The sequence below is a fragment of the Vidua chalybeata genome, chromosome 1 (genome assembly GCF_026979565.1).
Source record: "Vidua chalybeata isolate OUT-0048 chromosome 1, bVidCha1 merged haplotype, whole genome shotgun sequence".
Lineage (NCBI taxonomy): Eukaryota > Metazoa > Chordata > Aves > Passeriformes > Viduidae > Vidua > Vidua chalybeata.
In genome coordinates, this window is record NC_071530.1 from 60714441 (window position 1) to 60730246 (window position 15806).

At 44.4% G+C, this 15806-nt stretch overlaps 1 protein-coding gene across 1 annotated transcript; it reads right to left on the minus strand.

Moving 5' to 3' along the window:
• Positions 1-7547: 7547 nt before the first annotated feature.
• NRSN1 (neurensin 1) lies at positions 7548-15771 on the minus strand. The gene is made up of 3 exons (XM_053946336.1): positions 15596-15771; positions 10165-10362; positions 7548-9140 (listed from the first exon to the last, which is right to left on the minus strand). The coding sequence occupies exons 2-3, from the start codon at positions 10351-10353 to the stop codon at positions 8742-8744; spliced, it is 588 nt and encodes a 195-aa protein (XP_053802311.1). The 5' UTR covers positions 10354-10362; positions 15596-15771; the 3' UTR covers positions 7548-8741.
• Between the last annotated feature and the right edge of the window lie 35 nt (positions 15772-15806).

Below are 15806 nucleotides of genomic sequence, written 5' to 3' on the forward strand. Positions count from 1 at the left end.
AAGGCCATTCAACACGGTAGAATGAAAAAGCATTTCTAGAAATGCATATTCCAATTTAAATGCTACACGTGGAAGGACAATTCCTGTCAAATGCTAAAACCACCACCGCCTCCCCATATTGCACTCTTTATTTTTAAGCAATTTTTTTAAATGAGATTATTTTTAAAGATACTTGTTATTAAGAAATTAACTCCCAATTTCCCTTTACTCTCTAGCTGAGCAAGACTTTCCCACAATGTGAGTATCCCAGTGGCTGGAAACTGTCTGCTTGGGAAGAGGTAAAGTGGTGTGAGTCTTTGGGACTCCTGCTGGAGAAGATGGGAACAGCCAGCCCCAGGAGGGGAGAAATAAGCAGTCCAGCCTTCAACTGAAGCAGTTTTGTGGATGAATCAATTGAATGTTATAGAACCAAAGAACTCAACAAAGTCAATGCTTGAGATAGGAGGAAATTCTTGTTTTATTACCAAGTACTTAGGGGGTGGGTGGTACTTCAGATGAGTGAATTCTCCCACTCTTGAGAGAAGAAAACATGTTCAGACTTCAGTAATACATAGACTTTTCTCCTTGTATTAATTGGGAAGGACCTCTGATTTAACTAGAGATTTGAGTGATTTAAACTCCCCTGTCTCAGTGATGAAGTGGTGGTATCGGAGATAACCAGTCACACTGCCACTGCACTTTGGGTACTTAGCTTGGTATCCTCACAAAGACGTTGCCCTTGCTTCCTCTGCTGCCATGGGTTGTGGTTTCATCACTGCATACAATCTCCTCATCCTTCGGCTTCTCTTCTGCATTTGTTTCTTCCAGTTTGGTTGGAAGAAAAGATACTGCTAAAAATAATGCATGTACCACATTCTCCCTTATAAATTGTTTATTCAAGGCTGGCATCCTTAGAGTAACCTGAGATTTATACCTTCCTGTCATTCTCTTATTGTTCCCACTGAACCCCACAGAGTTAGCAAAAAACAGAAATTACCTTGGTGAGACAAGGGCTAGGATTTGTGTTCACTATTTAAAAGTAGTCTCCTTCTGCAGTGAAAGAGGCACTGGTAAAGACTATTACTCCTTTTCATGCAGCACAAGGCCTAGTGCAAGATGAGCAAAGAGCTCATAGTTCAAAGTACCCTGACCCTGTGACTGTAGGTGGCTTATCCCTGCACAAGGAAGGTAGGGTAGCTAAGCCTCTTGGGTGCCTCTGGCTGGGGGCCTTACCCTCAGGCACATCTGATGCTTGCAGATGGTCCTGAGTGTGTGTGAAGGGAGGCAGATATCTGTTGTAGTAGCATTGTGCTTGCTCATGGGGATTAGAGCCTTTCCCTGGAAGAAACATCCCAAGTATAATTTTCTGTAGAGAAACTGAAGCAGAGGTGTTTTTGCATAAAGGAGTGGTTTGTTTGTATATTTGTTTGTTTGTTTTGGTGGGGGGGGGTGGGTAGATAAAGCCCTTAATATTGGTATTAAGAATTTTTTCACTCACTAGCACCTCTCTACACTTGGATGTTCTGCTCCTGTCCCATGGCAGGGAGAGCCCCTGAGCATGGCTGCTGGGGCTGGGCAGGTGCTGGGCAGTGGCTTGGATGGTGCGAGTGGGAAGCAGATCATGGTTTGCTGACTGACCTAGTGGTATTTGCCACTGCTCTCAGACAAATGCCTACTCCTCTGGAAGCTTCCAGCAGGTGAAAAAACTACATGCAACACTGCCTTATGAGGGTTCCTGTACCAAAAGAAGTGACACATGTGTCAATGGCGTATGTGTCCGTGGGTATTGGCCTCCATGTGATGCTCCCAGCAGCTTTGCTTTTTTAACTGCTCAGCCCTGCATAGAAGCAGGGGGCCAGTGAGCCAGTGCTAGATTAGTTCCCTTCCACATGGGATGCAGAATGCAGTCCTTGACACCTCTGTTCTCTGCACTTCGCTGTGAGTGTGCCTCAGTACAGGCCTGATGTGCACAGGAAACGTGGCCAGCAGCCTCCTTACAGAGCAGATCTGGAGATACTTTAGTGTACACTTTGAGTTTCTTCTAAACCAACATCTGTGTGATCCACAGCTGGGTGTTTTAAAGATTAGGACTTGATGGGCTGGTCTGCACTCTTCCTGGAGAGAGGTTTGGGACCTGCCTTATATATGCCTGCTTGTTAGCTTGCTTGCAGACAGCCTGCACGAGGAGACTTGGCAACACACCAGACAACTAGAGACCGGAGCCTTCTCAACATGGATGTCATGAATGTATCTGCAGAGACAAAACAATCTGGCTATCAGGTCTGGAGCTGCTTTTGAGCTGGGGCCTTCAAGGTTTATGACAGTGGTTCAGGCAGGTGAACTTCTGTGTGGTTTGGAGAATGTTTTCCTGTCATACTTTTGGCTAAACACATATGGTGCCTGAAGAGCAGTGAGTTTAGTTCAGAGAGCCATGCTGAGGCACTCCTCAGAGGGCAGTCACTGCTGCTGGAGGGGCAGAGGAAAGTCAGAGGACTCAGACAATGCTCCATGTCAGGGCAAAGATCTGTCTACATCTCATGTAAGACCTACGGTCAAACACAAGACATGTTTAAACCAACACACTCAATTATCACTTTCCAGTTACATGATCACCTGGAGGTCAGAGCAAACTCTTTGCCATCTATTCTCTTTTGATGTTAAGCTAAAGACAGGCTGGCTGCATGTGCTGCAATCATCTGTCTTTAATTGGTTTTCACTGCAAGGGACCAAGCTCTTACTGCTCCTCCCCTGGCATAAGATGGTGAAGTCTCCTGTGGAATCCTCTGACTCCTCCCCTCAGGGAAATCCCCAAAGCCTTGCTATGAAGACTATATCATAGAGTTTTCCCCACCTAAGCTGATAGAGAGGACTTAACCCATGATGCTCTGCAGCACTACTGCCAATCTCCATTAGATTGCCTCCCTCATTGGCCAGTTGACACTGCCCACTGTCCATCCCTCATCCCCCCCTACAGGGCCCTTTGCCCTGCCCTTTGCCCGTCCCTGTGCTCTCAGGTCATTGGTCACTGACCCCACACTTAAGTTGGGCAGACGACGTAGTCTGGTCTTTTGTCTGTGCTCCCTTTGGCGTGGTGGATGCAATAAAACCTCACTGGAATACATCTTACAAAGACTCTTCCTGTCTTTTCTTCACTGAGCTATCTGTGGCATGTGTGTGTGCATGGACTTGAAATGGCTGTTCTTGTGGCCTTACTCTGAGCAACTTCTGAAGGAGATGCCTCAAAGAAGGTTGAAGCATTTCTACCACCCTGCCATGCTGCAACGGTCTCCCTCTGGGGAAATCTTAGACCTTGGCTCTCAGGGCACAAGGGAGTTCACATGGCTGCTATGGTGATTTTTGGAAGAGTGCTGGAGCTGCCTCTGCCCTTAAAGCTCAGCTACAGGTCAGAGCTAAAAGCTGTCACTGGCTTCTGTGGCTGTCCTGGGTCTCAGTGAATGCCTCTGCTCTCATTTGCAGTGATGTGTGCCTTGCTCAGGGCTTTCTCAGTCACCTCTGATATGCAAGGGGATGTGCAGATGAACCCACTCATTTGTGACCTTACAAAGCAGGGAGCCAGAAACCCAGTTAGCCTGTATGTGAGGGATACTGGGACACCCTCTGAATTGTGCCCCTTTGAGATAGTAGCTCTGTTCAGCAGTCTTTGAAGTGATGATTTTTGTCTGGGCATAAACTTACTCCAGTTTCAGAAGTGCCTTTGCAAGGGGTCATTCAAGAGCTGAACCCGTTCTGAGCAAAAGCTACCTGAAGACATTTTTCTTACCATAGTATCCTAAAGGGAAAAATGTGTCCTCGCATTATAGATGATGCACTTGTCCAACAATAAGGTCCTTATGCTTGTCTAGCACTGGGGGCCCTCATGCTTGTCTAGCCCTGGGGGACAGAATATTGCTGTCAAAAGTTGATTTTTTCTTTTTAATGTTTTAACCATAGTACTTACGTTTTTCTGGTCACAGGTTTTAGACCTGCAGCAAGTTTTTCTATGCTTTGAATATTCACTGACTGTCTCTTCTGATATTCATTGACAGATGACCACAACAACACCAAAATATCCTTTTGGCCTCAGGCTGAAGGGTGCCTTTAGCTAGGAAATGGCCTAAAGTGATGAGTGCCATAAGTTTTGAGGCTGAAATTGCTGGAGCAGCATAACATACATTGTTAAATTGACTAGCTTATTAGCATTGTTTAAAACTGATGTCCCATCTATATTTGCAAAAGTCCATGAATGGAAAATTATAGAAAACAAAAAGAGTGCCTTCAAAAATCAGCTATAAATACTTAAGAAAAAAACAATAAAAGAGGTCATTTGATGCTGGCTCTTTTCTCTGAAGGGCTGTTAGAAGTACTCACCTCACCTACTGTCAATATGCAGAGATTATTTTCATCCCAATACCTCTGTAAATTATCTGACAGCAAAACTGAGCTTTGGCCTGCTTAATGTGCATCAAGTGAACTGATGCAGGAAATACACACTGTACGGTCTGCCACGTGTCCAGATAAGAATTGAAGAAAAATGAGGAGGTGGATGGATTGTTTGCCCAGACACCAGAAGGCTCCAGAAGAATCACACATGGTCTCTAAATATTGGAAATAGGAGGAAACTTGGTGGATCTTCCCATTTTGAAGATTGAACAATGATTTTCCTCTGGGACAAACTGTCCCAGGGGGATGAATTGGCAAAACACAAGCATTGTTTCTCTAAGAAGTGCATGGGCATTAACCCCAAATTGACTGGTGCAGGATATGTTGCTTCCTTCAGCTGTGTAAGGTGTAAAGGGTAGGACATGGAAGGGGTGAGGCTGTGCCTCTACAGCCTGCTCATGCATTGTCTCTCTGCCCCTGACATGCCATGAGCTGAGGGCATCCTGCTGTGTAATGGCAGGATGACCAGTCACTGGTGAATAATCCCAAATGCTAATTCCTTTATTTTATCAAAATTGTTCCATTCTTAGCCCTTTTAGAAAGCTTCTGGGAAAGTGCATCCAGCTAAGGTACTTGTAGTCTTTTGCTGTCTCCTTTGCATTTCATGTCCTCAAGGGCAGAGAGGCCTCCCTGGTGTGCAGGTTGTGCTGCTGCTCCACCCCTGCCAAACCTCTCTCTCTGCAGCCTCCCCATTCTTCTGCTTCTGCTTTCATGAAGAGCTGTTTGCTTGTACTTGTGCATGATTAAAAGTCTCATACTTGGAAATGGTAGGCTGAGGCTGTAGCTGAAACTGGGAATTAAATCTACTTACAGGCAGCTCAAGAAGAGGAATATTTCCATCTCTGCCTTTTGCAAGTGATTCACCATGCACTAGGAAGAAATGGAAAATAAAGGAGTCGAGACAGCCTGGAGAGTGGAGGACAGAACAGAGGCTAACAGAAGCCTTTTCTGCACAGTGTGCTGGGGAAGCAGAGCTAACCTTCAGAACATCTATTAACCAAAATGAAGCTAGTAATTACCACTCAGATGAAAATTGTGATTTCTTTCACTACAATTGCAGAGAAAATGGTGTTGGGCTGGGAGGGATTGTACTGTAATTTCAAGCCAAATGTGGCTAGAAGAGGGGTGAGAAATAAGGTGAGCATGAAGAAACAGAAAGTAGCTTCTGGAGCAGGGAGGTCAGAGAGTTGAAGAAAGAAGAGCTTGGCTGCTTAAGCCATTTCATTTGCATTGGGGTCTCCATTAACGTATCCTTTAGAAAGCTGATGGCAGTCAGTGCTTGGAGGGGAAATCCCAGGCAGTCCCATAGTCAAGTGTGTGCTGCAATTTAATGGGGATGGGAAAAGTGAAAAAGTTACATAGTGGGGAAATTGATATGTGCAGGGACAGATTACCCTCAACCTCACTAGAAATTTCCCAGGGAGCCTGACTGCCTCTTGCTGGTCCCCATCTGGAAGCCATATCACATGCGTTTTCCATAAGAACAGCACAGAGTACATTTCCACTGCCTTTTTCTAAAGCTTCAGTTCCTCCTCCAAATGGTGAAGTTGGTAAAATATTACAAGAAAATGGATCTTAAAAATGTTCCTGAGGTGTCCTAATTTTTCCAGTATCTGATTTCTTAATAGTAACAAAGCAATTTTCTGCTCAATATTTCTACAAAAGCTGTGTGTGTCACTGATTCTCTGCTGTGAAGGATTGCAGCCTCTGGTGGTCTCAGTTCCAGAAAAGCTCCAAGCAACCAAAACAAGGGTTTAATGAGATGAAATGTGTGTGGCAATGTTAGCCATGACAGCTTTGCTGCTGCTGTTAAATCCCAAGTGCATTTCCTATCCCAGCAAGCTTCAGTAAAATCCTCAAGGGCATTTCTTTTCTTCTTAACACCTGGGTAATGCCATGCCATGACTCATCTGCTTTTGTACTGTCAAAGCATGTTCAGTTCTGTGCAATGTGACTGAGCACCTGATATTTGGATCCGCTCTATCCTGTTGGTCAGTTGTCCTCTGGATGAAAATTTTGTGACACTTGCATGTGTGATGGAGTGTGTTTTAAAGAAAACTATGCACCCATATAGCTAGTTTGGGTGAACTACCCCAACCTCTGCTTTCTTTTCCAGATGGATTTTCAGTCAAACTTCCAGTACAGTGTTAACAAAATGCAAGTGAAGAGAAGGGACTTGGCTACAGGAGGCCTCGCTCTCATCTCCTTCTGTGAATTTCACTGTAAAACTTAAAATGTCACATTTCCTCCATGCACAATTAAAATGTCTCAGTTGAAAAGGCCAGAACAGCTTGACTCTGCTGCCCACACACTGATAGCCTGACAGCAGTGAAAGTCAATGGCAGTAAACAACAGTCCTTGCAACATGGACAGGAAACGCTGAGGACCCTTTATACCTGGAATAACTAATAGCAGCAGTGACAGCCTCTCCATGTGTCTTGTGAGTAATCAGTACCCCTCATCTCTGTGCTTGATTGTGGCAGCACATTTCTCTTTGATGGCTTTCTTTATAGATACACAGCTCACCTTGCCAGTCTTCTGATCTTTTCCTCTTTAGCATTGCTTCATCTACTTCTCCTCTGGGATTACAGTCTTATTTTGAAGTACTGGGTGCAATGTGCCTTTGCATTTCTAATATATGGGTGCCAGTGAATTGCCAGATGCCTTTACACCTCCTTTCTTCCATTCTCTGTGACCTTGTGTGCATGTGAAGAGCTCTAGACTGTCCATCTTTTCAGTGCTAATGCTTGGACTCTGCAATTGTGTTGCCAAGATGGGAACTTTCTTTGCAGAAGAAAATTTTACTTCCCATGGTACTGTTGGCCATGATAATTATTGCAGATTCAGCTGAAATTTCCAAACACATACGATCTGGCTTACTGATGTTGTAAATCTGAACTGAGTGTCACAGGCCACAAAATGTTTTATGAGCAAGTGAAAGAGCACACCTCTTACCACATACCTGCCATTATTGTTGCAGAATCTCTTTGATTCAGCACCAAAGTGGCTTCCTTGCCACTGTAAGATGAAAACAGACTGCATTAAGAGACCAGTGAGTTTCAACTGCTGATTTCTCCTTTAAGCAGTGCTCTTAAATTTTTTTGACTAGAAAGAAACTTTTCACAAAATCCATGGGTGGCTCACGCCTAGAATTTTATTCAATCCATTCAAAAAATAGACAGAACTATAAGGTGGCACATATTGTCAGAGAGTACAAATGTCACATCTTTCTTTATACAGTTTAATTGAAATCCATAGAATAAGACAGTAAAATAATTGCCCTGGGTGAGAAAATAATTAGGGGTCTTCCATGAAAGGACAAGTCTTTAGATAAGCATTTACACAGATGTACTTGGTTAAGCATAACTTTTTCTATTCTCTATAAAAATATAAACAGCATTTCAAAATGTCTTTAGATACGTATATTGACATCATCTAACATGGCACTGATGTACTGACAGAATACAGGGCTTGAGCATGTCAAACCACATTTATTCATTCTCACCCAGAAAAAAAAAAAACATTTTGTATTAGCCTCAACATAATAATCTAATGAAATAAACAATATCAAAGCAAAGACACACAGGTATGATGTTCCTCCTCCCACAGGAATTCCTTATCTTTATTTTGTTTGTAGTTTTTGCTAACACGGCAATGACTAAGACAAAAGTGGCACTTTAACATAGGTTAGAGTTGTTAACTCAGGATCAAGTATAACTTGCCTTTCCCAGGAAGTTACATTGCTGGGAAGTGCCAGGATCAAATTAAGGGCTCTCCCTGACATATATGTTTTACCTGTGCAGTATTACTTTGATACAGACCGTAGCACGTGACAGGAGGACAAGTGCAAACTACAAGGGCAGAATCTTGGCTTCCCAGACAGCAGAACAAGATGGGAAATGTAAGACTGAACAGTATTTTAACGGCAAAAACTCATAAAATTTAAATTAATGAAATTGAGAAAATAGCAAATTCATCTAAACTTTAAATAGATGTAGAGTGCTCCAGGTACAGCTTTAATAAGTGCACCTTAGGTTTCCCAGGGATGCAATTTGATAAGCTAAACACCTAATAAGTGTTGTAAGAACTTACTGTACCTACACAGATTAAAAGGTTCAAATGTACTGAATATATTAGTCACAGGTCTAATCACAAAATTTCCTTTTTCCCAATCCTAAGTTTTTACCAGAGCAGCTCCCCCATTAGCTGCATGTTTATATAGCAGAGCACTCAATGTTTTACTTGACTAGCACAGATGCCAACAAGGGTTGGTATTTTCCACTTAAAGTGATCTACAAGAGAAACAAAACACAAGGGAAGGGTCAGGTTTCGGATAAAGGCTGGACATTTTGAACTCTGGACAAAGTGACAGGTATCTTTGACTCTCCTGGTGCTGGCGCTTTTGTGACTGGGTTTGCATGGACTTTTATATCAGCTATTCTCTCTTTAAATCTTTGCTGGAGGTACTTCTCTTCTTTGGAGTAACTTTTAGCAAAAGCAGACATCAGCAGACATGCTGCCACAGTGGACCCTCCAACACAGAACAAGATTGCTCCTGCCAGCTTGCATATATCAAGGGACCCATTGAACTGAACAGCATGGGTATCCACAACAACAAAATCATCCTTCCCAAGGGCTTCGATTTTCGGTGGCACAAGAAAACCCACTACAAGAACAGCTACACCTATCAGCATAAAAGCCATCCCAGAGATGAGTCCGACCTGGAAAACAAAGAAACAAACAAATCCCCAATTAATTTCCAGTTTTTCCATTTCCCTTCCCAGTTTTCAGTTGGGAAGTGGTCCTAGGAGGCACTTATCTTTCACTGTGTCTTGCAGATGCAGTTCTCTCTCTTAGGAGAAAGGGGGTATTTTTCTTTTAGGATATATGAGGACCTAGTAGAACTAGAACATATGGAAAAATGTTCTTTTTACAACTCATATTTATGTAATTGAGTACTGACATTTCTGGAAACAATGGAATATGCATTCCTATCTCTAAACAGCATTACATGCTGAAAGGCCCCATCAGAGAGAGGATCAGAGTTTAACCTCAGCGCTGTGTAAATGATTATTTCTTTAGCTTTAGCTGGTGGTTAGCACCAACAGTTCAGTCCCTGCTGGTAGTCTGTCATATCTACCACTTGCTTTTACTTTATGAAATGTCATTCCTTTGCAGGCACTAGAAGGAAGTTGCTATTGCCATATGAACAGGTTACAGAGTGTTTATAGCACATTTCAAGTGTAAGTACAAAATTTGGTTCACCCAGAATGTTTCTGGGGGTAGGGATCATCATGGGGTAGGGACTGCATGGCCTCACAGGCCCCACCCAACCTCTGCTCTTCTCCAATTCTGTCAAATTCCCTGACCTTAATGGAGATCTTTTGGTTTTCTTGATCCCTATGTCACACTCTGCTCTTAACCTACTAGTCCAGTTCTCCAATCTGGAAGGACTTCTGTAGGTGCAAAACAGAGGTAAACCATACTTTCAAGATGTACATGGGGTTCCCAGACAAGACTTTGGTTTTTCAGTGACATTGGGACAGAGCAACTAGATGATCCAAAGGCCCCAGGGAGCTGACATATTTGGTAAGAGTGCTCTGCTTTCAGACATAGTTATTTGGCCACCTCAGGCAAAACTGAGCAACAAAATGCCTTTCTGGATGAATACTTAATACAAGTAGTTACACAAGGAAAGTCTTGAAATGGGAGTGTCTCTCTCCAGTAAAAAGCAACAGGAAGTACCTTCCAGAATACAGAGCTCCACCTGCTCGGCGATCTCTGGATCTGAAAATCATCCTCATACTCCCAAATTGAAGCTGTGCAGTCCTCATAAAACTGATGCAGGTAGGACCGAACTCCGTAGCGCTGGTACCCTCCCTCAGTGCTGCCCTGCGCGTGCTTGGACCCGCAGATGTCAGCATAGGAGCTCATCCTTCCTACCTGCAACGAGAAGTTTCACACAAAGCAGATCATTATCGGTGTGGTGGACAGACCAAAGATGGCTGCAAACTCTCCAGATGTGATGAAAACAAAAACGGCCCAGGAGAGACCTTTCCTTCATTTTTTTTCCAAACTGAGAAATGAGCTGGGTACAGTTGCATGCAGTGACTCAGCTCAAGTGAACCCAAAGAACTCAGTGACTTGGCACAGCACAAAGGTGCTGCAGGGAACATTCACTCCCATACACAGGGTGCTCACTCCCCATCTTTCACACTACTTTGCTACTGTGTTTCCATGGAGACTGAAAAAAGCAGGATATGCCAGGTAACAAAATCCAGCATCCCTCAAGGGCTCATGTTGCCTCTCTTCCAGACTGTCTCTGTCAGTCTCTGGAGTTTGCCACCCTATGAACTTTCCAAACTGCTGCATAAGAGGAGGTTTTTAAAATGTTTTTTTTTTCTGAGCTTTTGAAGTGCAGGACTAAGCATTGATATACCATTCACAGCCATGGCAAACAGAGGCAAAATAAGTCCTAGACAGATTAAGAGTATATAACTTGTATTTAAATAGGAATAGTTATTAAAAAATTAAAAATGGAATGCATTAAAAGCATCAGTCTGCTCAGTGAGACCGAAACAGAAATACTAAGCTTACAGCCAAATAGTGCTCTCTTGAAGAAGTTGATGCCCAAGTTCCTGCTACCTTTAATAAAATCAGAATTTTGCCTGCTATGAAAACTACCAACAAAGTTTCTTACTCTTTCCATTTCATGTAAGTTCTCCTAACACACAAAATCCATATTTAACTATGCTAGTCCAAGACCTGAACTTGCTTGCGTGTGATGCTACTGAATTCACTGAACTAATACTAGCCCCTAAAAACAACTTGAGCAATAGCTCAACATCACTTAGGCTCATTGGCTTCTCTTTAAAAAAGTTTGAAAAGCTTTAGTCCAAAGGGAACTGTTAATCAGAACTAATACCTGAAAGTCATGGCTCAATTTATATCAGCTTCAAGCAGTACATCAGATTTCTGCAGCAATTTCACTTAGACGGAGGGAGGTTTGATGTGCTCATGGGACCTCGCAATTTTGCAGCCCTACAGACCTTTGCCTTTGGGAATGAGTGATCCTTCTAAGTATTAAATACCTGAGTATGCAAACATTCAAATTAAGGAGAATGCAGAAAATGTTGATGAGGAATAACAAGTCTGACTGAATCTTTTGGCTGGCTCTACTAGAAATCAGTGCTGGTGTAAACACTGAACTTCCAGCCTCTGGGAATCTGTTTGTGTTCTTGGCTCATGAATAGAGTGGGATTTGCTTTTTCTTCTTTACAGAAATCCTTTATCTTGGGGTTTTATTTATTTTGTATATCTAATACGCATTTAGTTTGGCATTTCATGATCTCAAGATCTTAAGAGTTGCAAACATCTCTCATACAACCCAGTGATAAGGTTTCAAGGCTCTCACAGAAGTCATGACTTAGTGGAGGAGGCAGCCCACATGTTGCTGGGAGACCTGCCACGGACAAGAGGGAACTTTGATAGTTGCAGGGCAACAGGGCAACAGGCAACACCAAGCACAGCTGCTGTCAGGAGCCCCTTTTTTGAACTCCTAACTGCCTCTGTACTCCCTGCAAGTTTCCCTTTTCCACCTGAGCCGCTGTAAAGCTTCAGGAAATTAAAGAAATGCTCTCCAAGTCTGTGGATGAGCTTGCCCTCTGCTGATAGTACAGCACCAGTGTCTGTCAGAGTGTGCTCAAGGTGCTGGGAATGGTGGAAAAACAGGCATGGTGGAGAGAGACCTCCAGACAGCAGAAAACTCCTGGGCAGCACAATCTGCTCACCAGGTGAACTGGGAGAGCTTGGCTCTGGGGCCACCCTGTGTCAAGTTGTACATAGGTAACACTGATGTTTCCAACTACAGTCAATATACTAAAAACCATTTGTTTGTTTCATGGTTTACGCCTAGCTGGCAGCTAAGCACCTTACATTTTAATACTAAATAAAAAAAAAGAGAGATAAAACCCAAGAAAAAGAAGTGATGCACAATACAGTTGCTCAACACCTCAACCAATGCCAAACCTTGTCCCCAAACTGCCATAATCTCCTTCCTGGTAACTCCCACTGTTTCTCTACTGGGCATGATGGTCTATGATGTGGATTATCCCTTTGGCTAGCTCACATCAGCTGTCTTCCTCCCATCTTTTTGTGCAGCTCCTCACTGGCAGAGCATGAGAAACTGAGAATGTCCTTCATTTAGGGCAAGCATGAAGCAACAACCAAAACACCAGCATGTTATCAACAGTTCTCATACTGAATCCCAAACACAGCACTGTAATGGCTACTGAGAAAAAAGTGAACTCTATCCCAGTTGAAACCAGGACAGTTTGTTGTGCTTTTTTTATCATGCTATGAAGTTTTGAACACTATCATTTTCTGAGGTACAAAATATATATATAAAATTGTGATATGTATGTAAGTATATAATCTGGACTATTGTGGGGAAAAGCTGCAAGTTATTTTACTTCTGGAGGCTCTTTTTGTTTCCCTCAGGAAAACTCTTTATTCCCTACCCAAAAAGAGAGAACAAGAAGTCCTCTTTATTCACTGCCACCATTTATTTGACAGCTAGCTGTCATCTTTAACAGCACAAGCACTAAGGAGTTCTCATAAAAGCAGAGTTCTGCCTACCTCATAAACATACCTCAAGGGGAGAGGAGAAGAGAAAAAAATTGTGCAGTTTACCATAGCTGCTCCAGCTCTCTCATGTAGGGTCACACTGCCTATACCTCAATGATAAGAACACTTTGAATCCAACCCCCTCAACCCATCTTTTGGTTAAGCAAAGATTACATCTCACGTATCAGAAATAGAGGTCAACTAAAGTTCTGCAGAGACTCATTCTCTTGGGTCCTTACTTAGGTCTTTATTCTCACATCAACCCTACCTTCTTAATAAATTATGCTTAACTTCTGGCTGACTTAAATCATTCAGGTAAGCAAATTTAGCATCATATAATGAGCAGAATGGGAGGTATTTTCTTCAGGTGTAAGCAAGTCCATAAAGTCAACTCAGGAAAGAACCAGAATTAACATAGACTGGATAATGTGGCTTGCCAAAGCTTGCTTGTATTACTCCAGCTGCCAGCACCAGCATTCATAAAGTAGGTGAAGCACTTTGCTGAGTCTGAACCAGCAACTTCAGTTATTGTGATAAACTTAAGAAAACCTAATGTGACATGACAGAGACCTGTATAAACATTATCTTGCATTCATTGCACTGTCTATAGGTTTAGTCAAGAGAGAAAAAGGAGGATGCAATGTTTCTAACAGCTTGTAAGGACCACACAGCTTACATGACACTTAGATTCTTTTTCTTTAGCAATGTAAAAGGCTAATAGGTGGTTTTGGTCAGGTATATGAGGAAAATTATAAATAACATCTGGGAGGTGAAACAGAAAACAAAAGAATGATCTTATGCTTGAAACAGTTGTGATACCATCAACTAGCATGACCTTTTAAAATGGAAGGAAAAAAAAAGAAAAAGGACTGTAGGAATCATTAATTCTTTTCAAGCACTCCATAATTTTAATTCTACTGAACATTTCCTTCATGGTTAGAAATAATCTATCTTTTGAAAAGTATCTTGCCCTTAAGAGAGAAGGCAGCTCCCCAGCCCTATATGAAGCAGCCTGGTAATCTGGGCTAAGATGGAATCTTTTCTCAGCTGCAATGTAGATGTAATGTTATTGCTACCTACAGATAGGGCACAGGAACTGAACAGTCAGAGAGAAAACAGTTCTCCACAAGTAAGAAGGAAACGTGTGTCACAGCACCAATTTACATTGGATGAATAAATACTGCAGTAGCTATGATCTCTTGTGTGTTGATGTGTATTTGCATGTCTTGCCTTCAGGGCTGAGAAACTAAACACTGAAATGTTGAGAAACTTTTGCTAAAAAAGAGAGTCGCTGTTATCCAAATCTGTGTTACCCACAATCTGAAAACATACATCCATGCTGAAAGAAGCAGCTTAATCATTAAGTTTTTTCAGTGCCTAAACCCAAGGTGCTCAGGAAAATGTGGGATGTAGGATCACAGCTTCAGAGAACACCACTGCAGAGTAGCAATCCATCCCCTAGCAACTTTTGTTTCCATGGCAAAAGCTGTCCTGTTTACTTTGAGCTTTACTATCCTCTGCTGATCTGGGAAGATGTGATTGGATTGGTGAACAGACAGATTAAATGATGAGCAAGCTCCACGAAAAATTACCCAAAAAAAATTCCAAATACTTTGTTTTATTGTGCCAGGATTGAACACATTTTAAAAAATTAAAATGTAAAGAATTGTCATTTAAAAAGCAGCACAAAAGGAAATAAAGATGTGTCATTGCTCTGTGACACCACACTGCCACCGAATGTAAACCAGGAATGATGATGGTTGGCACAAGTGAAGTCGCCCTCCCCCTTCTTCAGATTTACATACTTTGACCCTTCTGTTCAAAAGAGCCATGTTTCCAGTCCGTACCTACAGAGAGCGTTCCTTGTGAAGGGGGAACGCTGACATATACAGCCTGCCTCTGACAGCAGCCTCCGAGGTGGCTTTTCTGATGTCTCCTGAGCTCCCGGCGCTTCCCGGGCCGGCGGCGGGGCCGAGCCGCGCTCCGTCCGTCCCGACGCCCTGCCCTCGCTCGGGGCTGAGGCGCTGCCAGGGGCACCTGCTGCCGCTTCCCTGAGGATAGCCGGGATGCCCGGCTTGTTCCGACAGCCAGTTCTGCTCCCATGCCCTGCACAAGGGGTGCGAGCAGCATCTTCTCCTGCGTTCTGGGGGTGGGGGGGCGGCCCCACCCGCTTCGCCGCCGCCAGGGGCCGGGGCGGGATACTCTCCATCTCCCGCTTCCCGGGCGAAGCGGAAGAACTCCGCAGCGCCCGGACGCTGGCGAGATGTCGGCCCCCGCGACCCTCCCGGCCCGCGGTGCCCCGGTGGCAGCGGAAACCCGGGTCCGGCCACCCCGTCCCCGACCCCGGCGGCAGTAGGGCAGCGCGGCACCAGCCTGCTCGGGGAGACCCGCGTCCCCCCCGAGCCGGGAGGCGAAGCCCAGGGCGGCCGGTGCCTTCCGCGGGACGCTCCGCGCCGTCCCCGCGCCGTGAGTCCGCCGGCGGCTACAGAAGCCCCGCCGAAGTGCCGAGCCCCAGTCTGCCGAGGGGCCGGAGCGGTGGCCCCGCGGTTACCTGTCCCTCCCGGCGCTGCCCTCGGCCGGCGAGCCCCCGCGCTGGCGGCGCTAGCTGCGGCTGTCCCGGCCCGGCCCCATCTCCGCTCTGCGCCGCGCCAGCCCCAGACACCACGTATTATGTACGGCCCGGAGCGCCGCTCGCTCCCGCGCCGTGCCTGCGCACTGAGCCACCGCCGCCGCCGAGCGCGGAGCGGCGCCGGGACAAGCTC